Here is a 22869-nt window from a genome sequence, read left to right as displayed (position 1 = left end):
AAATAATTAGTGCTTTTATAAATAACCAAATTGGATAGATTTAAGGCTGAAAAATATTAGATGATGCCCTGAATTCCTTATTTCATTCCACAAATATTTCTGAAGTACTATGTACCATGCCTGGTCTAAGCCCTGGAATTAAGAGCAGTAAATTACGAAAAAATCCTCATCCTCATGGAGCTCAGGCTCCATTCAACAGGCTCAGGTCAAGAATGATCTCCTGGTAAGAAAAGTTCAAGCTCAACAAAATCAAACAGAAGCATGTAAAATAATAATCCCCACAAAACTTAAACCACAGGTAAAATACTTACATAAATTCTGTCTTTACTGTATCGAACTTTGATATTATGGAGTAGTGTGGCTTCATTTAAATACATTAATGAACCTGAGATGGAAATTTTGTAAATCATTAGCTATCTGAAGAAAAAAAGCAAAATAAAACAATACCATCTTAATCTGAATCACTCGGACCCAAGCTAAAATTCACCTGTTAGGTTAAATTTAATTCCATCTTTTCCCTGGTACCTGTAAACTCCAGAAGCCAATTTAAAATATATCTAGCTCACACACACATGAGTCATAATGATATTTTTAAACAAATTTTCAGCAAGAGGAATGTCTCCAGTGAGATCGGGTGAATCCACAGTTAAGAGGGCTTCCCTGGTAGCTCAGCTGGCAAAGAATCGACCTGCGATGCAGGAGACTCCGGTTCGATTCCTGGGTCAGGAAGATCCCCTGGAGAAGGGTAGGCTACCCATTCCAATATTTCTGGGCTTTCCTGGTGGCTCAGTCAATAAAGAACCTGCAGCAACCCAGCCCAGTACTCTTGCCTGGAGAATTCCCATGGACAGAGGAGCCTGGCAGGCTATATAGTCCAGGGGGTTGCAAAGAGCCAGCCGGGCACAGCTGAGTGACTGAGCACACACACATAGTAATGAAGGTTGGCTAAAGAATCAGGCACAATTCAAGTGGAAAGACAGTACTACTTCAGATAGTGTGATTTTTAAATATTTATTTATTGTTTACATGGCGGCACCAGGTCTTAGTTGTGGCCTGCTGGATCTAGTTCCCTGACCAGGGACAGAACCTGGGCTTCCTCCACTAGCATGCGGAGTCTTAGCCAGTGGACCACCAGGGAAGTTCCAGACAGAGCTGATTTTTACACATTTTTGACACAACAAAGATTAGTGGACGACGCTAATTCAATCTGCTGCTCAGAATTTTACAGAAAATAAAAAAGATGAAATTTTAGAGCATGAAGGGAACAGGTCATTCAGTCAGTGCCTCATCACTGACATGATGAAATAAGAATCCTGGAGAAATCACATGTGTCTTAAACAGAACAGCGGCATCAGGGCAGAAATCCTGTTTCTCTGACGTCTGTTCTACCAACGCTGACACACTCGATTCTCACCTGATGCGACACCCAGCCCACAGCTGGCTGAGCCCCGTTTTCACGCTTGCACCGCACACTCAGGCAGACAGCCCACTCTTCCCCATTCACTCCGTTCCCGTCTTCAGCACCACCACTCCCCACTCACCTGTTCCGCAAGCCGAGTGGACACGAGGACCCTCCTCCCCCCCTTCCTTGCTCTCAACTCACTCCCAAGTCCGCACACGTGTAATAAAGCGCAGCACGGCACCCGCCTCACGGTGGGCACTCATGACGAACACAGTCTGAGTCTCTGAAATGGCTCTCCTTTCGTTCCAGTTCCACAGCCCCAAGCCCAGTGAGGTCTCATCGCCGCTTCCGTAATCGCTGCAGCCTCCCGCCTGTCTGCAGACTCAGTCTCTCTCCTCTCTACCCCCTGACTGCTCACAGCACCCATCTAACGACACTACTGAGGGTTTAGTCGTGTCCGACTCTTTGTGACTGCAAGGACTGTAGCCTGCCAGGCTCCTCTGTCCATGGACTTTTCCAGCAAGAGTACCAGAGTGGGTTGTCACTTCCTTCTCCAGGGGATCTTGGCAACCCAGGGTTCAAACCTGGATCTCCTGCATCTCCTGCACTGCAGGCGGAATCTTCACTGACCGAGCCACTAGGCAAGCTTATAACTACACTAGAGCCCGGACTAAATCTCCTTCTTCCTCAAAAATCATCAGTGGGTCTCCATCAACTACCGAAGTCCACATTCAAGTCCCGTATTCAAGGCCCTTAGTAAACCAACACTCGACTGACCTTTTCATATAATTTTCCATAACTCTCTTTAATATGGTCTAACTTGCAGGCAGACTAAACCATTTATCAAACTCAAATATCATGCCTCTGCAACTCTGTGTCAAAAATCTACCTGTCCTTCATGGTCAGTTCAAAGATGACCCCTCAAATAACACCTCCCCATCCTCACTACCCTACCACCACTAGGACTACTTTCTCCTTTCTTCACGGTGCTTACCACAGAATGCCAGAAAACATTATCTTGATACATGAAAAGGACTGCTACCAATTCTGAATATCCTAGCAAGTGAAAACAGAAAAGAATTTTCTCTCTCATTTTAGATACAGCAGAATCTCATTCCTTTCTCTTGCTGTGGTTCTGACTGCTAATTAGAAAAATATTATCCCATCAGACAAATTCTCTAGCAATTTTAGAATGGAGGGGAGCTCCACATTTTTTTTCCCCAGTCTCTTACACCTAATAACAACAGGTACCATTTACTGAGAGGCTGTTAGAGGTCAGGCACTGTGCCAAGCATTTTATATGCATCATCTCTAAGGATGAAACAGAAGCATTATTACTCCCATTCTACAGAGAAGCCCAAAGGAGAGAGAGAAACTGCCCACAGGCACTCAGCTTCCTAACTGCTTAGTCAGAATCTGGGCACTGGATGCCTGCCCTTACTCTTGGATTCCACGTCATAGATGGGAATCCTGCAGGCTTGCTCAAATGTGAACTCCAGAGAAAACCAGCAAGGACAAAACACATTCCTTTCTTTACCCCTCTTCTTCAAATGGTTTTTAATGTCAGATACTTTTAAAGAAACCCATGACAACTGGACATGGTTCTGAAATCTTGCCACATAAAAAATGAAACATGACTACTACTTCATTTTAACAATGTAAGAATATACATGGCCTACTGCTCTGGATATAGTACTTTCCCACAAAAAATTCTAAGGCAATTGTAAGTCAAACTAATGCTGTACTTTAATATACTATTCTGAAATCAATTTTTCAATGAGTATTTATTTTCAATTAGTATTTATTGCACAGTATTTTTTAATGTTTTTTCTTTTAAACAGAGGCATTAAATGGCTGCTTTTGACTCAACTTCCAAATTATTGAACCACAGACACACACACACAAAAAAAACACACCTGATTGCAGATGAGGTTCAAAATAACTCTTCCAAAAAAAAAAAAAAAACCATATGAGATCTTTAGTTCAGGCTTCAGAGTAAATAAATTATTCCCATTCCCTGTATTTACACAATTGAGATAACACTAAAAAGACATTCAAGAGACTTCCTTCACCAAAGTCCATGTGAGAGACCAATGCATCTACGACTGTGGGGCTCCTCCATTCACAGAAACCTTCACATCAAACCTTTCTTCTCAACCAGCACAGTGTACCCTGTAATACAATCACTCATATATTTTTGGAAGGAACGGTTTCCTTTTCTATGACGAGAACTACTTTTTAAACTGATACTTACAGTTATCTTCCACATCTTTTTTACTGTCCTCTTCTGCAGGGAACACTTGGTTTATGAGAGCCAAAAATGTCTAAAAAACAAAACAAGAGCTTATTAAACCAGAAGCTTATAAATGGTAAAGACAAAGGAGCTTAATTGTCTGCATACATTGAAACAGTGGTGATAATATGCTCTTCATTAAGATGTAATACCAGATCCAACAAGTCATTAACATAAAAGCAGGATAACTTTACTCAAATATATTATCCATTATTACTATGAACATGAAATCAATAATAGAAATCAATAAAAAAAAATCCCGTGCTCCAACTCCAAGAGTGGCACAAAACAAGAAGTGTGTTAATACTAACATACTGCATAGTACGTTACGTAGGTATGCTTTTCAATAGCTTTTCAAAAAATAAAAATTTTAATGTTTATATATACCACAATTTTGTTGTTTTAAAAAAGGAAAAAGTAACAGCCAATCAATCAAATGCACCAACAGACTATAATTTAATTAATGCTACTGTCTGAGTGAAATACATTAGAGACAAATTCCTATACAGGAATGTGTCAAAAATATACAGTATCCAAAACTATTAGGCACGTAAAATTACAGATATCTATGAGTAAGTTTGGGTTTACTATATCACTTAAATGCTATGGCAGAAACTCTAGAATTAAGATAGTATCTTGTAAAAGCGAAAGAATGATCTCAAATTACATCTAAAGAGAATTAAATTTTCTCCATGCCATTCTAATAGTTGCTTATACATTTCTATTTCTCAAACAACTACAATTACTCTTATGGTTGAAGTTCCAAACCATCCATATCAAATAAATCTCTAAGGAAAAGCTGCTCAATGATTTTAGAATAATATGTATAAATTCTATATATGAATATATATGCAAGAGTATAAGACAAGGCTACTGCTACAGTTTACAGAGTAAACTTAAAATCCAGGCTGCTTGTACTACCACCATTCAAAGTCAAGTCCAAATTAGAAAACTGTTATGCCCTAAAGACTCTAGAAGTTAATTGTTCGGAACCCACTACACGTGTTCTTAACGTTATGTGTGAGGGAAGGTTTAAAGGATAAATCACAAGTAGAGAACTAATCTATAATGTACACTAAGTATATTAATGGTGCTGTAAAACAATCCACAATTTATAACAATGATTCTACAGGAAAAACACATTCAGAAATAGCTCCTGATGTCACAGGGCTACGTGCCACTTTCACAGCCTCAGCCACGGGGCTAAGGCCTCCCCAGACTCCAGGTGTTGACTCTATTATGTTTGGAGCCTCTAAGAGGTCAGAAAAAGGGCTGCAGGACAAAGCGTTCCTGCAGTGGGAAGGGGAAGCTCGGGGCTGAAAGGCCTGTAGTAAGCCCTTGAAGCTAGTTTCTCTCCATCTTGTTTCACTCCCCAAATGACCACCAGCCTCCACCTTCTTCCCCCCTTTACCACTACTTAGTGAGAAAGAGGAAACTTGTTTCATTAAGGCAGTTGTTTTCTCTTAGAGGGAGGAGGCCTTTTCTCCTCTCAAGAGATTGCAGTAAACACCCACCACCCCGCAGACACAAGGCATCCAGCTCTACGACAACATGGGCGAAGGAAACGCCCCCGTACTTGAGAAGATTACAGTCCAGTAGGAGGGGAGAAATGTAAACCAGTGTCTCCAACAAAGTGTTACAGAGGTTAAGAATGTACACCACTCCTCAAACCGAAGGGTAATCAACAGTAAACCTGACTGCATGGGAGGAGGAGGAAGAGATGGAGCATCTGTGGGAAAGCTCCGGAAAGGAGGTGACCTCAGTCAGTCCAGATGGATTAGCATTTGCTCAGCACAGAGCTGTGGAGAGCAGCATTCCAGGCAAAAGGAGTAAGTGAGCAGAGACACAGCACCACCTGGACCCCTGAGGACCGAGGGGGAAGGCTGCAAGAGGAAGACAAAGACACACAAAACCAAGGGTCTGGCAAGAGTGTCCGGGGGAGACTGCGGGCTGACAGCAGACAAGACTAGCAATGGGAAAAGGAAAGGTAGACCCTCAAGTGCCATGTGCTCAGGGCTTTAGTCTGAAGGCCAGTCAGCTGCAAAGATGGAACGTGAAGTCAATTGAGAGGTTCAAGATGGCATTTTTAACAGAATAAAAGATATCAGAAAATATCAGAATGCATCACACATGAAAAAGATGTTTCATTTGAATACATACACATGTGTGTTGTTGACACGTAATATCTGTTATCAGTACACATATACAAACACATGAATAATACACCTACCTAACGTGATTTAAAATCTATTTCTTACTATGTGCCACAACTGAAAAACTTCAAAAGGCACTGCTATCATCAAAAACATGTTCCGTGAGAGCTAATCACCTCTTCCACGCTTCTACTGTATCAGCAAACAGATCTGTTTAACTTGTCCATTGTTTTCCATACTTTCTTAATTTTCAAATGCTGATGATCATTACTCCACGAATCATCCACACAAGAGGCTGCTTCTCCTACAGATATTTTTAACCACATGGTTGTCATGACACTTGATAATTTATTAAGACTCTGACCAGGAAGTAGGGAGAGGGGGAATTAAAAGAAATCACAGAGAATTCGTTCACTTTCAAAAAAATTTTGTGAAAAGAAACTTCAACTTTAGTTACAAATAATCTATAATCCAAAAGGTTTCTATAACTCCACAATTTAAATTTTAAGTGTTTGAATCGATTCTATGTGTGCACCTGATTGATACTAACAAGGCACAGCAAGCACATATAATATTTAAAATATAAAAAAGCATATACCCATAAAGCAAGTTTCTTCCATCCTTGATCTGAATACTTATGGATACAACAGAATACATATTAATATAACAGAATTTAACTAGGAAATGTACTTTTCATTCTGTGGTTTTGATTTACTGTGCTAACAAATTTTGTTAAAAATATTTTTAAAAAAAGACTTTGAAGGACAAAGAAAGACTCACAACATTTCTGTCACTCCCCCCCAAATATGCTACTTAGGCATACTGATAATTTTGAGTTAAAAGCACTTGAGAAATAGCAGCTGTAGTAAGTGTACTCTGACCCTTTTTATTCCTGAAAGCAAGAGATAAAACTCCCACTTGAAAGGTCCCTCCCTCTACCAGGAGGAAAGAGACATGCTTATCACCAGGGGAGGGAATGGAGGCCCAGAGAAATCTGTGCAGAAAAACCCTGTCTCCTCAGACTAACCCCGGTCCTCCCTGCCACTTCTCCACAATTCATCACCCTTAGCCCAAAAGCCCCTGCCTTTTTAATTCTTCTCAAATTTATTGTTTCTTTGTCTAAAAGACATAAAAGCCTCCTGGTCCGGTTGCTTCTTTAATTCTTCATTCTCTTGTGAAGGCTGCTATGTTCCTGCAAAAATGTGATAGAAGTTGTATGCGTTCCTACTGTGAATCTGTCTTATGTCAGTTTAATTTTCAGGCCCAGAGATCCAAAAGGGTAGAGGAAAATTTTTCCTCCCCTACAACTTCAAATATGTACAAATAATTGAGCTTATTTTTAAAATTCTTTCTTTTTTAGAACATGTACTGCATTGTTAAGTACAAATAGGTACTTGTTAATAAGAGGAAAAACTGGAAACACTCTGTCTTTTCTTTCCTGAGGGTATCTTTAATTGGCCTCCTCTAACACGGCACATTATATATTATGCATTTAGGTTCCTGGGTTGTTTACAGTAACAGAATAGTTTTCTCTGTGAACAGACCTCAGGAGAGATCTACCTTGTTTTTCTAAGGTTCCCAGAAGGATGGCAGTCATATGGCATTAGTTAACCATGTATCAGTAGAATATAAATTATTCATGAACACTGGCAGAGTCTAAAGTAAACAGCAATGATATCAACAAATTTAAGTTAGAAGTCCTACTTAACAGGAATATTTATTAAACTAAGAAGAGTGAAGCTCTCCCACAAAACAGGCCCTACAGTCTCCATGAAAAATGAAGACTCCAGGTCACTTTTCCCCCAGACTTTCATTTTGTTATACTGTCTAGTCTGTGTCTAAGCCTAAAAGGAAACAGACACCATGTGAACAAAACTGAAATATGCTTTTATGTTTTAAAAATACCATTACAACAAAAAATAATAATAGATGGTTATGTTTAAGACTGAAGTACAATATCTTTACTTAATAGAAATATTTTTATTTCTAATTACACAGTAAATTAACTAAATAAAAAGTTTTTAAAAAATAACCACAGAATGGATAAACAACAAGGTTCTACTGCATAGCACAGAGAAATACATTCAACAGCCTATGATAAAGCATAATGGAAAAGAATATAAAAGAGAATGTATATATATGTATAACTTAATCACTTCGCTGTACAGCAGAAATTAACACACTGTAAATCAACTATATTTCAATTTAAAATGATTTTTTAAATTATTCATAAGCTAAAGCAAACAGCAAAATTTCACAACATCATTCACTTTTCATATTTTCACTTGGTAACAGGTTGAATATATCACAGATATATATTCATAACTTCAGTTACATGGCATCAGGAATAAAAATGTTATTGTTTATATTTTATTATGTAGCTATTTCTCCTTAAGACTATGTTACTTAAAGGTTCACTAAATTACTATCTGATTTTAGGAAGGGATATCATTTTCCCCCTGAGGGACTCAGTAGAAAACTATGGTTCACTACCCAAAAAACTGCTTCCCTTTATCTGAGCTAAAAAATAAAAAGAAAACAAAAAAAAACCCTACTTCATTAAAAAGGGAGATAGCTACAGTAAGAAGAGAGATTTTGAAATCGTTCTAAGAAACTTCTTACCTTGCCTTTTTGACCCAGGGGTTCAATGGTTAAGCTGTCAGGGCCAATATCCACGATGTTGCCCATCTGAAACCCCTCTGTGGGGTGCGGGGCCCACACGGGCCTTCCGTCCTCCATTTTCGAAGGGAGCTATCCACGACCTCCTGTTTCAAAGGAACAAAGTAACGTGACTCACTTTGGAGGTTTTTTTTTTTTTAATAATAATCTTTCTTTCAGTTAACATGTAAATCACAATTCATAGAAACACACGAGCACCCCGCACAGGTAATCCTCGCCCCACCCTTTACCAACTGCACAGAAGGACCCAGCAGAGGCTGCCCCACCCAAGGGGGACACCTACTCTGCCACCGCCCTCCTTTGACGGTACACGGCGGGCAGGACAAAACAGAGCAGTGGTCACAGCTTTTACCTCGAGCCCACTCTAGTTACACTAGCACTTCCTTACTTATCGACACTTAAAGACGCTTGCGCCCACCCTCTCCTTCTGTGTGGCATTCTCAAGTCTGGGATGTCCCCCATGGATTCTTCATCAGGCCTAGTCTCTCATGAAGGATAAGGATGTCTGGTAAATAGTTCAATCGAAAAGCTGCTAACTGTTGGCAAGTCGGCAAAGTGCTTGCTGGTTAAGAAATGAACTGAGGATTCTCCATTGAAGTGAATCAGTAACACTGCTTCAGATCTGGATGACCACACCTACGTCTACACACCTTCCCTAAATAATCATATCCAGTCCCAGGGCTTTAAATAGAATCTATGTAAGTGATTCTATGTAATAGAATCTATGTAAGTGAAAAATATGTATGTGATGGGCTTCCCTGGTGCCTTAGTGGTACCGAATCTGCCTGCCAATGCAGGAGACATGAGTGTGATCCCTGTCGGGAAGATCCCCTGGAGAACAAAGTGGCAACCCACTCTAGTATTCTTGCCTGGGAAATCCCACAGATGGAGGAGCCTGGCGGGCTACAGTCCATGGGGTCGCAAGAGAGTCAGATACGACTTAGCCACTAAACGACAGTTATGTGTAAGTGATGCCCAAATACCTCCAGTCTATAACACCACTGAATACCCAGGTATTTGCTTGCATACTGGACACCTTCTCATGGAGATATCTAACAGATGTAACAATGTTATTAGTATTGTGTTATTACTCTGTTCCACTACATTCCTTATGTCAGTAAAGGCACCGACAACATTCAGTCCAACCTGGAGTCACTCTCGGTTCTTTCAGTTCCTTCCATATCTTTATCACCACCTAATCCTACAGGTTCTACCTCCAATAGGTACCTCAAATCCACCCACTTCTCTGTAGCTCCTCTGCCATCCTGGTTAAAACCAACATGCCTTTTACCAGGACTCCTGTAATTAACTTAGTTGCCTACTCCTACTCTTGCCCATACTCACAGATCACCAGAAATTCTATTGAAAGTTAAGTCTGATCATGATATACTGGTTGCATCAGGGCATGGTCCTCCTGTGGCCCCAAGGCCCAGAGGAAGCAGGCAACTCAACATTCACTGAGAAAATGAAAGAATTGTTCACACCATTTGGTAGCCTAGGAGGACTTGAAAGGTCTTAAAGTCTAGGTTTGAAATGAAGCTCCACCACTGTCTGACTAGCTCTTAAGTAAGTTAGTTAATCTCTCTGATCATTATCTTCATTCTTATCCATGTGATAATATCACTTACCTTACAGAATTGCTATGAGGATTAAGTGACATAAGGTTGAGATCCCCATTCTAATGACACCCAACTGTTGCTATCAACACTGTCTTCTTCCCTTACATTTCCCCACAGGCCTTTTTTGAAGCCACCAGTAAATTTCAAGAAAATGGTCTTGTTAAGTTCTACATACAAAGGGAAACTACAGGACAGTCATGAGGGATCATTTAGGAATCATTAAATATCTGGGGGAAAATCACAGTAAAGCAAAACCCGCACAGTTCAAAAAAGAACGGCAAATTTCCTGCAACTATTCAAATTGTTTTCCCGTTTTGAACCATTTGCTGCAGCTTCCAAGTTAAGACAACAGACTTAAAGGAGATGTAAGTGCATACATCTAATGTTGTTCCTTCATCAAACCCCTAAATCTACCGCAAAAAGATTCTTTATCAGTCCACAAGGCAGGAAGAACCCAAGAGACAACGACAACATTCCGGAAGCTGGGACATGAGTGGCTGGAGGACAGCTGACTCAGCACACCCAAAAGCCAAACCCCAAATTTGGGAGGAAGAAAGATGAAAGAGAGCCCAAATTATACCACTGACTCTCAAGAGACTTAAAACTACAGTCTTCTAAGAGCAAGGGTGAAAAGAGTCTAACATAAGGAAGACTACACGGAAGCTCTCTGAGAAAGACTTCCTAATGCCGGCCACACACTCCGTACACTGGGCAAACCCCTCCTCTCCCATCATCGCCCCAAAAGAAACCTAGAGGTTCTTCTCTGAAGGAGACAGAAAACTGTTAGTCGCTCAGGCAAGTCCGACTCTTTGTGACCCCACGGACTGTAGCCTGCCAGCATCCTCTGTCCATGGAATTCTTCAGGCAAGAATACTGCAGGGGGTTGCCATGCCGTTCTCCAGGGGATCTTCCTGACCCAGGGATCGAACCCATTCTCCCACATTACAGTCAGACTCTTTACCGTCTTAGCCACTCAGGAAGCCGACAGAGGGTCTCTGGAAAGAGAAACACCAGGAACAATGAAGGGTGTGCAGACCACAACTTCTCTTCTTGGCCAAACTTCACCGGGCCTCTGAGCCCTCTTCCTGCTGAGGCCTCAGCTGAGTCTGTCAGGTCCTTGTTAGGCTTACAGAGGCCAGTTTAGCAAGAATGCTGCTAAGCCTGTTTAGGCAAATTCCCGCATCCTTGATATCTTATCAAGTTCCTCATCCCTCTGAAATATAAATCCTTAATTTGCCTTCAACAAGAGCCCCTTTAGTTCAGTTTAGCAGAAATCCCCTACCCGGGCGGTTTCCACTTGTCTTTTGCGTCCCTGACCCCTGCTCACCGGCTCTCAGTCCCCAGCTGTCTTTGCTGTATTCAAAGCGGAACCCAGTCTCTCTCCCTACTGTGAAAGTGAAAGTGAAGTCATTCAGTCATGTCCAACTCTGTGACCCCATGGACTATAGCCTACCAGGCTCCTCTGTCCACGGGATTCTCCAGGCAACAATACTGGAGTGGGTTGCCATAACCCCCTATTATAGACTGAATGTATGTGTCTGCTGTGGACTGAATTGTACTCTTCTGAATATTCATATGTTGCAGCCGTAACTCCCCCTGCAACTGTGTTTGGAGACAGGGCCTCCAGGAGGTAATCATGGTTACGTGGCATCCTAAAGGGAGGATCCAAATCCAACAGGACTGGTGGAGTGGGGAGTGTTAGTGCCTCAGTCGTGTCCCAACTTTTTGTGACCCCATGGACTGCAGCTGCCAGGCTCCTCTGTCCCTGGAATTCTCCAGGCAAGAATAATGGAGTGGGTTGCCATTTCCTTCTCCAGGGGATCTTCCCAACCCCAGGATTGAACCCAGGCCTCTGCACTGTAGGCAGATTCTTCACCATCTGAGTTATCAGGGAAGCCCCAACAGGACTGGCAGCCTTACAAAAAAAGGCAAGAGAGCCATCTCTCCACCCCAGGGTACACACGTAGGGAAAGACCACGTGAGTGTCCAGCAGAAGGGTAGCTATCTGAAACCCAGAGAGTACTCACCAGATTCCAACCATGCTGGCACCTGACCTCAGACTTCCGGCCCCCAAGTGTGAGAAAATACATGTCTGTTGTCTAAGCCACCCAGTCTATGGTATTTTATTATGCCAGCACAAGCAGTCTAACACACTCTTATGGTCCTAAGTAAAGCTGTGTTTGTCATCTTAACAAGTGTCAAGAGAATTTTTCTTTAAGAACATAACAGCAGAAACAAAATGCTTATTAGGAAGTATAAAAAATAAAGTTGAGGCAAATTTTTTTCTTCAGAAATCCAAGGGGGGGAGAAAAAGAGAAAGTGGGGGCAAAAAAGAAAAACAGAAGGAAAAAACAAAACATGAGACAAAGATTTCAGCATCAAAATACCAGGAAAAGCAGATATCCTACCTCCTTCAAAATATAGAGGGGAGAAAGCTTTGAAATATCCAAAGAAAATTCACCAGAACTGAAAGGCCTGATTTTCCAGAGTCTAACCAAAATGCCCACTAAATTCTCAACATAGTAACTGAAAACAGATTTAAAAAAATAAAAAACCACTGTCAAATTTCAGAACACTAGAAATAAAGAGATGTTGAACATTTCCAGAGAAATGAGAGAAAAAAGGAGGAAAAAACCTGAGTCATACCCAAAGGATTATGAACCAAAATGGCTTCAGCAGCACTGAAAGCAGGAAATTAATAAAGCAATGCCATTAAAATTCTGAGGGAAAATTATTTCCAACCTAGCACACTTAGGCAAATTACCGATTCAAACTGGAGCAGTATGACTCCAGAAGAGCTACTTTGAACACTGTTATCAAACACACCCGCTGCCTTTGAATCAAGCCAGTCTGGCCCAGACTCTATCTGAACTTATCTTACTCTGTGTCAATGCTGTAACTTGTATCTGGAGGAGTGCTAGACACTCACTCCCCCTTCTGCTAAATTAAATATTATTTTATATCAAGGGCAAAGTAAAAAGTCAAAGTTAGTTGCACAGTCGTGTCCGACTCTTCACTCTTTGCGATCCCATGGAATCACTCCTCTGTCCATGGAATTCCCCAGAAGAGTACTGGAGTGGGTTTCCATTTCCTTCTCCAGGGGATCTTCCTGACCTGGGGATCGAACCCGGGGTCTCAGGCGCTGCAGGTAGATTCTTTACCAGCTGAGTCACTAGGCAAGCCCATCAAGGGCAAAGTTTTCACTAGAGCAAAACCTCTTTTAAAATAAAACTTTAATTATTTCTGGAATCCTCATTATTTATAACATAAATTATCTCTCATGAATGAAGTTTAACTTATTCGTTCCATGAAAAAAAATTTTTTTTCTTTTAGACATACTACTATTTGGCCCCAGAAAATCATTTAGAAGACCAATGCAATCAACACTCTTACATATTAAGAATGCCTGCATAGGAAGAGCACTTAAACAAGTGCTACTGTACTAGAAACCTTAACACATTAAAAGCTGACTACATATACACAAAAATACAAAGGGAAAACAATGGTAAGAAGCACTGGCGTTGGCTAAGCAAATTTAAAACTCTTGAAATTCTTTAAGTTATTCAGGAAGAGAGGGAATGCTCTGTAGTATACACTCATCAACTGAAAATTATCTCATTGTTAGTACTCAACTAATGGCAGCTTTGTATAAGTAAGCACTTCAGTAATCAGGAGAACAAACCTACAGACAGTAATCTGTAGCCTCGGAGAGGCACTTTCCTAACTTTTCATTTAGGCTTTGTTGAAAAGTAAAAAGTGTATCACCAAGAGACTCCTTAGAGAGCAAATACACTGGAGGCTAGGGTGACAAATACATCCATATTCTTTTTTTTCCTGCAACTCCAGTGATGATGCCAACAGTGACCATGCACGCCGAGGAGAGCGTGTAGACTCAAACCACCACATAGGAGCCACTGCCTGCCGTGTCACCGTCACCTTCAAAGACGACCCTTCCAACATTCTGTGACTGAGATATATGACAAAGCCTTGTTTTAAGCAGCAAAGGTATCAGAAACTGAGCACTAGCAGAAGTTAATTTAATTGAGCTCAAAGAGCGGGCGTAAGATACCAAAAAGGAAGAAGCATTAAACAGGGTAAGAAGCAGCCTTACAGATTGTCTTCCACAGTCATTCATTCTGTAAATTATTACTCATCTGACCACCTACTATACACCACATACTGCTAAGTGCTAAGGGTATAATGACAGGCCAAAATCAAGCAAACAAAAAAAAAGACACGGTCTGGCTTCATGAAGCCTTCCAACAGTAAAACAATCACCTGGAACAGAGCAGTAAACCAAACTGGCAAATATCCCTGCCCTCCAGGATCTTAAATTCTAGCTGGGGGTAAGGGAGCTGCATAGATATATCAAATTTGCCTTTTCAAAAGACTACTCTTTCATCTGGCCAGGTCCCAGCCCGGTTGATCAAAAGAATATTATGTGCACCTTTGGCACACAAGCTGTAAACTGGCAACTTCTCTCGTGTGTATCAGCGTATCCTCAAGGCGATTAGCTTCCCTGGTGTCCAGACACTGAGAAAATGGCACCAGGGAGCCGCTGGCCGTGGCTGCTGCGCTTTCTGTGTATCTAGCACCATCTTTCACCGAGCACTTCGGTTCCATAAGAACTTATCTGTACAGCAAATTTCTCAAAAACATTTCAGCAGGTTTCCCTTCTGTCACTAAATTATCTTTTAAAAGCCTTCCTAGAAAACATTTCCCTGTTAACCTTGTTCAGCTATTTATAAAGTATGGGGATTATTTAATTGCTCTAATACTATATTATGAATTCACTAAACATTTGTATTAAAATTGATCGTGAATATCTTGGTTTTATCAGCAATAAACATTTTTTAACAATGGAGAGAAAATACCCACCATTAAATACAAACTCTTGACAAAGAAGTAAAATAAGAAAACATCTCAAGATCTAAAAGTTGACTATCTCAATGAAGAAATAACTCTGGTACTCACTCATTTATTTGTTCCATGCATACTTATTGAGTACCTACCAAGTGCCAGCTACTGTTTTAGGCTTATATATTGACAAGAAAATACAGAGTTCTAACGTTTTTTAGTCTAAGACATAAAAAAGGAGCAACTAAGCCAGCTATGACACTTCTCCTGATCTTAGTAGTGCTAGGTACAGTCCATCACAGCCATGGTCCTAATGAGTGATGGTTTTTACAAAGGTAATACCATACTTCCAAACATAACCTCAGAAAGACGAATGCACCCACTGGTGTCTAAAGCTGAGTCCATTACCCCTTGATTCTTAGAAGCAGCCTCAGAACACCAAGGTTAACTATAGCTTAACTGGTATAGCTAAGATTAACTAGCTAACAAATAAGAGGGTAAAAATATAAAGGCAAATATTTGATTAATAAAGTTATTATATGGTTATATTTAATATCTTAAGTATTTAAGATATTTTATAAGGTTATTTGAAAACCAATACAATCAGGCAAATTTCTCCAAATAAATATAGATTTTCAGAAAAGAATTATAACTACATTTTAGAAATAAACTTCTACATAAATTACTATCACAAAACAGATTTTAATTTAGACATAATTCAAATAATACATGTAGACAACCTACATTAAGATAAGCTGGTCACAATTTACATCGCAAAATTCTCCAAGCAAGGCTTCAGCACTATGTGAACCGTGAACTTCCAGATGTTCAAGGTGGATTCAGAAAAGACACAGGAACCAGAGATCAAATTGCCAACATCTTCTGGATCATAGAAAAAGCAAGAGAGTTCCAGAAAAACATCTTCTCTGTTTTATTGACTATGCCAAAGCCTTTGACTGTGTGGATCACAATAAACTGTGGAAAATTCTGAAAGAGATGGGAATACCAGACCATCTGACCTGCCTCTTGAGAAACCTGTATGCAGGTCAGGAAGCAACAGTTAGAACCGGACATGGAACAACAGACTGGTTCCAAACAGGAAAAGGAGTACATCAAGGCTGTATATTGTCATCCTGCTTATTTAACTTATATGCAGAGTACATCATGAGAAACACTGGGCTGGAAGAAGCACAAGCTGGAATCAAGATTGCCGGGAGAACTATCAATAACCTCAGCTATGCAGATGACACCACCCTTATGGCAGAAAGTGAAGAAAAACTAAAGAGCCTCTTGATGAAAGTGAAAGAGGAGAGTGAAAAAGTCAGCTTAAAGCTCAACATTCATAAAACTAAGATCATGGTATCTGGTCCTATCACTTCATGGCAGATAGATGGGCAAACAGTGGAAATAGTGGCTGACTTTATTTTTCAGGGCTCTAAAATCACGTAGATGGTGATTGCAGCCATAAAACTAAAAGACGCTTACTCCTTGGAAGGGAAGTTATGACCAACCTAGACAGCATATTAAAAAACAGAGACATTACTTTGCCAACAAAGGTCTGTCTAGTCAAGGCTAGTGGCCATTCCAGTGGTCATGTATGGATGTGAGAGTTGGACTGTGAAGAAAGCTGAGTGCCGAAGAATTGATGCTTTTGAACTGTGGTGTTGGAGAAGACTTTTGAGAGTCCCTTGGACTGCAAGGAGATCCAACCAGTCCATCCTAAAGGAGATCAGTCCTGGGTGTTCATTGGAAGGACTGATTTTGAAGCTGAAACTCCAATACTTGGGCCACCTGATGAGAAGAGCTGACTCACTGGAAAAGACCCTGATGCTGGGAAAGATTGAGGGCAGGAGGAGAAAGGGATGACAGAGGATGAGATGGCTGGATGGCATCACTGACTCAAGGGACATGGGTTTGGGTGGACTCTGGGAGCTGGTGATGGACAGGGAGGCCTGGCGTGCTGAGGTTCATGGGGTCACAGAGAGTTGGACACGACTGAGAGATTGAACTGAACTGAAAGTAAGTTCTATATTCTTCAGAGACTAAACATCCCAGTTTATTTCAGAAGCTCAAAATTTCTTTTACAGATGTTAAAATATCAGAATTTAACAGAAAGATATTCATTATGCCAGGTGATTTAAATTTTCCATACCCTGAGACTAATAATAAGATTTTATTTATTGTCCAATGACTATATCCTGACCACTAGATAATTAGTGCTAGACTTAAAAGCTACTTCTGGGAAGTTTGTCAGTCTTTCAAAAGTGGAGTCTGTGAAAGACTGAAGACTTTTTCACCTTCTCCACCAACAGGCAACGTTAGCCTCCCAATAAGGGGCTAATGAAAAGGACAATCATATTTCAAGAAACCACACTGGTCCTCAAGTTAAAGAAAGGCCTTTACTCCAGGGTCACCCTACCTATGTAAAATGGCTCCACTCTGCTCAAAGTAAAACATTCTGTAGCTTAAATTGCAGGCCCTTGTTCCATGTGACTCAGATTTGTTAGGAAGTAAAAGTTTCTGTGTGAGCAAATCCACAGTCTAGACTGTGAAATAATATCATTCATCAAGATGATAAGAAGTCTGAAAATCCTTTAGGCCTTTAAACACATCTGTGACATCTCTGGCATTTGAACTCTCCAGGAAATCAACCCTGAATACTCACTGGAAAGATTGATGCTGAAGCTCTAACACTTTGGCCACCTGAGGCAAAGAGCCAACTCATTGGAAAAGTCCCTGAAGCTGGAAAAGATAGATGACAGGAGAAGAAGGGAGCAACAGAGGATGAGATGCTGGGATGGCATCACCGACTTGATGGACTTGAGTCTGAGCAAGTACCGGGAGTTGGTGACGGACAGGGAGGCCTGGCGTGCTGCAGTCCATGGGGTCGCAGAGTCAGACACGACTTAGCGACTGAACAACGACAACAAAAACGTCCCAAAACACGAGTTGAATATTTTCACTTACTAACAGCAGAGCTGTTTTAAGAGGTGGCCGCAAGTCCAATCCAATTCAGGCCACCGTTCTCCTGAGACAGCAACTCGTTAAACAAACAAATGAACAAACGAATGCTATGATCAGGAGGAATAAACTCAGAGAAACACAAAAAGTTTAAAGGAAGGGGAGAAGGTGTTGCTTCATTGTCATTTCTATCACCCTTCCATAAATGAGCCAACATAATCCAGGACACTTAATGAAGTTCTCAGGTAATTTATAAGGCTAAGAACTTGGTGGAGTTTTGTTTTGTTTTGTTTTTGGCTGCACCAGGTCATAGCTGTGGCATGTGGGGTCTAGTTCCCTGACCAGGAATTGATCCTGGGCCCCTGCTTTGGGAATATGGAGTCTTACCCACTGGACCAGCAGGGAAGTCCCAGTGTGTGTTTGTTTGTTTTAATTGTATGAACTAGGGTTGTGTGTGTGCACGCATGCACACATATATCACACAAAACAGGGACTGAACACACACTGACTTTTCTTCTCACAGCTGGGATGGAGCTCATTCAGCCTGTCAAAGGAAACTACAGAATCCCAACATTTCACATACCTTCACTATGCACAGACATCACACTAAATCACTCCAACACGTTATCTCAGTTCACTTTTACAGCTCTGGGAGGCAGCTACCATCCCTGTTCTGAAAGTGAGGTTCGGAAGTTTGGGCAAGTTAGCCAAATACAGACAACTGAGAAACGAGTGTGGAGGATTAAAATCCCGTGTGACCACGTCCAAACTTATAGTCACTGCGTTACGCAGCTTTGCTTTGTCAGAACTGCTGGGCACACGGTGGTGTGTGTGAGACAGCAGACCTGGAAAAACACCTAGCTGGATAATACTGTGCCGTCCTGACCTGTTTTTTAATGGCATAAGAAAGGAATGAAGGTTAAAAGATATATACATAAAGGCTCTATGAAAACCTTCTTACTATTTCTTTCATGAACATTAAAAGGTTTATTATTTCTTATTTGTAAAGTCTTAACTCAGATGTAGATCCTTTAATGGGCAGACTATGCTGCTGCTGCTGCTAAGTCACTTCAGTCGTGTCCAACTCTGTGCGACCCCACAGACGGCAGCCCACCAGGCTCCCCCGTCCCTGGGATTCTCCGGGCGAGAACACTGGAGTGGGTTGCCATTGCCTTCTCCAATGCATGAAGGTGAGAAGTGAAAGCGAAGTCGCTCAGTCATGTCGGACTCTTAGCGACCCCATGGACTGCAGCCCACCAGGCTCCTCTGTCCGTGGGATTTTCCAGGCAAGAGTACTGGAGTGGGGTGCCTCTGCCTTCTCCAGGGCAGACTATAAGGAAGCACAATCCAGAACTTTCTGGCTTGGGTGCTCTGTGCTGAAAGATGAACATGATGATTGCTGCTGCTCCTGCAGTTCACTCACTGAGTCGTGTCCGCCTCCTTTCAACCCCGTGAACTGCAGCATGCCAGGTTTTCCTGCCCTTCACTGAAACATGACGTGTGGCGTTAATTCTGTCTGCCAGTTAACACTGCATTTAAATGACTAACAGAGAGTCAGAGGGATAGTCAAAAGGACTGGAGTTTTTCACTGGAATTTTTCATTTTATTGATTCAGTTATGAGATATTTTTATATTATTGTTTCTTTCTGAACTGTTACATCAGTAAAAATATGCAATAAGAATGTTCAGATATTCTAATTGACTGCAACTACTTCCAACCCTACTTTACAATATGCTTTGAAGACACTATCTACCAAAATATCTGCAAAATTTCAATTCTTCTGTTTAAAATATCAAACATTCCTCGAGTTTTCATCACCACATGGACTTACCAACCTGTATCTGTGCCCATATATTCTGCTTTCTTGTCTATTACTGAGGCTGAATGAGTCTTCCTCATACCTAAGACCAATTCCTCTATTTATCCACCAGATCCTACCCCCTCGGGCGACACACAGACAGAGCTGCTATCTCTGCTTCCCACCCATCTCCCCCTCTTCACAACTGGACTACCCTCCCATTCACCGTCCACACTCACTGCCTCCTTTCCCCTCTTCTCCTCCCCTCCTGAGCCCCTGCATTAGCAGACTTCATCCCTTCGCTGGAGGGTCACCAGCGACCCTGCCACACTGCTAAGACACACGACCAGGTCTCAGTCCTCATCTTGCTCAAACCAGCAGCTCCCCCTGACAGAGCTTGGGACTCGCCCTTGAAGCAGCTCCTCACAGCTGTCAGGGTCCTGGGAGCCTCTGGTTTGCTCCCTGGATTGCCTCAACTTCTCTGGCTGGATTCTCCTTATCTCCTCAAGGTCGGGAACTCCTGGGGAATCGATCCTCGGGCCTTTTCTCTTATCTACTCTCATCCCCCATCAAGTTTTATCTCACCTAGTCCTAAGGCTTCGTGCATTACCCACCCACATGCTGATAACGCCCAAGTTTCCACCACAGCTGACTCCTCTCCCCTCGCTCGAGACGCCCAACGCCCACAGCCTGCTTCGCATCAGTTCAGTTCACTCGCTCAGTCGTGTCCGACTCTTTGCGACCCCATGAATTGCAGCATGCCAGGCCTCCCTGTACATCACCAACTCCCAGAGTCCACCCAAACCCATGTCCATTAAGTTGGTGATGCCATCCGACCATCTCATCCTCTGCTGTCCCCTCCTCCTCCTGCCCTCAATCTTTCCCAGCATCAGGGTCTTTTCCAATGAGTCAGCTCTTCGCATCAGGTAGCCAAAGTATTGGAATTTCAGCTTCAACATCAGTCCTGCCAATGAACACTCAAGACTGATCTCCTTTAGGATGGACTGGTTGGATCTCCTTGCAGTCCTAGGGACTCTCAAGAGTCTTCTCCAGCACCACAGTTCAAAAGCATCAATTCTTCAGCGCTCAGCATCACTCTTTAGGAAAGGGCAGCCATCTCCACCTACTATTCTAAAGTGGCCTCTGACCTTCCCTTTCGTTGCATCCTCTCTTGGTCCTCTTCTCATCAGAGGACAATGTCACCCTCACTCGTGTATGAGCCACAAACCGTGAAGTCCTCCTCAGCTCTCCTTTCTCTGCATTCTCCGTCTAGTCCTTCAGCAAACCCTCTTGGCTCCATCTTCAAGTTCCAGCCAGAACCTGGAAGGGTCTCACCGGTGCAACGGGCTCCGCCCCAGCCCGAGCCCGCATGGCCTCTCACAAGACTGCCGCCACGGCATCCGGCAGGGCTCACCTTCTCTCTCCTTCGCCCACATGGATCAGGGCTGGCCCAGCAGTCAACCCGATCCTTTTATAACTCAGGCCAGTGCCTATCTCTGTTCCACTCTCTCCAAACGCCTCCCAACACTCACATAACACCTAATTCTCCCCAGGGGCTCACAAGACCCTTCACAAAAGCCCTCCCTTCCCCCACCCCTCTGACGCTACCCCACCCGCTACTTCATTCATGCTCTGTACTGTTCCTTGAACACACTATTAGCGTTAGTTGCTCAGTCGTGGCCGACTCTTTTGCAATGCCATGGACTGTAGCCCGCCAGGCTCCTCTGTCCATGGGATTCTCCAGGCAAGAGTACTTGAGTGGGCTGCCACTCCCTCTCCAGGGGATCTTTCCAACCCAGGGATCAAACCCAGGTCTCCTGCACTGCAGGCAGATTCTTTACCAGCTGAGCCACTAGGCCTGCGTTTATTTCAGGCCTCTGGTCTTTACCGATGAAACCCCTCTGCGTGAACAACACAGCTTTCTCCGAACCTCCTTCAGGACTTTGCTTCACTGTCACCTTCTCAGGGAGGCGTCCTTCACCATCTCACTAAAAGAGAAACCCCACCCATCCACCGAAACCAGCACCCCTTAACACTCCCCTCGACTTTGTAATTCATATAGTACTCACCATCTGACATACTAATTACATATTTTGGTTATTTAGAATATCAGCTTCTTCAATCCAGGGGATTTATTCACTGCTATAAATCAAGATGCACAGAACAATGCTTGGCACAAGATAGGTATCTGTTATACTGACAAATTAATTTTATAGTCTCACCAACTATAAAACAGGAAGGGTCATTGCAGTGAGACTCAAAATCAAAACCTGAGCCGCCTGACACGGCAGGGTGCCTACTCCAGTCCCACTGGAGCGAGCAGCAGGCCTCTGGAGTACTGAAGACAGACTACAGAGAGCCACTTGCACCCGAGGGCCCTCGGGATGGGAACGTCAGCCTTTCTCAGGAGATCCCAGGTCCAGCTGATTCGCTAGGGAGCACAGCTCATGGTGGTTGTTTCCGAATGGTATGTTAACCCATTCACATGTGTTCAGCCTCACACCAATTCTCTATTTTCTTGGGTTAAAGTTAAGGGTCGATGTCACATGTCTCCTATTACTCCAATATAGAGCAAACAAGAATCCAAGAAGGCGGCGGTGAATGTCACTGTGACCCAGGCAGTCCTGCTCCACGGGACATGGGACCATGAAGCATCATCTGATGCAGTGGAACTCACTGCCAACGGAGCTGGGACTCCAACAGAACACTCTTAATAACCACAAAGGCTCAGAGAAAGAAGTTTTTCAACAGAGCAGAAATTCTGTTTTAACTTTTAATTAAAGTCACAGAGTAAATATATCTCAGATGCTTGAGTTAAGAAAAAAAAAAGCAAACAAGCAAGTGTAAGAGAAACTAAATCTTTTCCACAAAATCAGACTTCAACCAAATGTCCTAGGATTATGAGGTGGGAGCCTGAGTCAACCATATACTGTTCAATGATATCTTCTAACAGGAAGTGCATCAGGTTTCGAAGGACAAACTGAAAGCTATTTATGGACTTCAGGAGTCATTCTTCTTTCTCGACTACCAACCACTAGTAGGACACGCAACCATTATAGCACTAAAATGCTAAATCTCTGACAAATCCATTCCAAAATAACTCGTA

The 22869-nt window shown here is 42.3% G+C and overlaps 1 protein-coding gene across 5 annotated transcripts in view; it reads right to left on the bottom strand.

Annotated features, from left to right (window-relative positions):
• Positions 1-22869, bottom strand: part of MYO6 (myosin VI) — a 156543-nt gene that overhangs the window by 89819 nt on the left and 43855 nt on the right. For all 5 annotated transcript variants that reach the window (XM_043438982.1, XM_043438984.1, XM_043438985.1 and 2 more), the window contains exons 2-4: positions 8471-8613; positions 3657-3726; positions 312-385 (exon numbers count right to left, since the gene is read on the bottom strand). In XM_043438982.1, coding sequence (XP_043294917.1) covers positions 312-385; positions 3657-3726; positions 8471-8587 — 261 coding nt within the window. In that variant the 5' untranslated portion in view covers positions 8588-8613. The remainder of the gene's footprint in view (positions 1-311; positions 386-3656; positions 3727-8470; positions 8614-22869) is intronic.

Source organism: Cervus canadensis, chromosome 20 (assembly GCF_019320065.1).
Source record: "Cervus canadensis isolate Bull #8, Minnesota chromosome 20, ASM1932006v1, whole genome shotgun sequence".
Lineage (NCBI taxonomy): Eukaryota > Metazoa > Chordata > Mammalia > Artiodactyla > Cervidae > Cervus > Cervus canadensis.
Note: the sequence above shows the minus strand (reverse complement) of the source record. Positions and strands in the feature narration are given on the sequence as shown.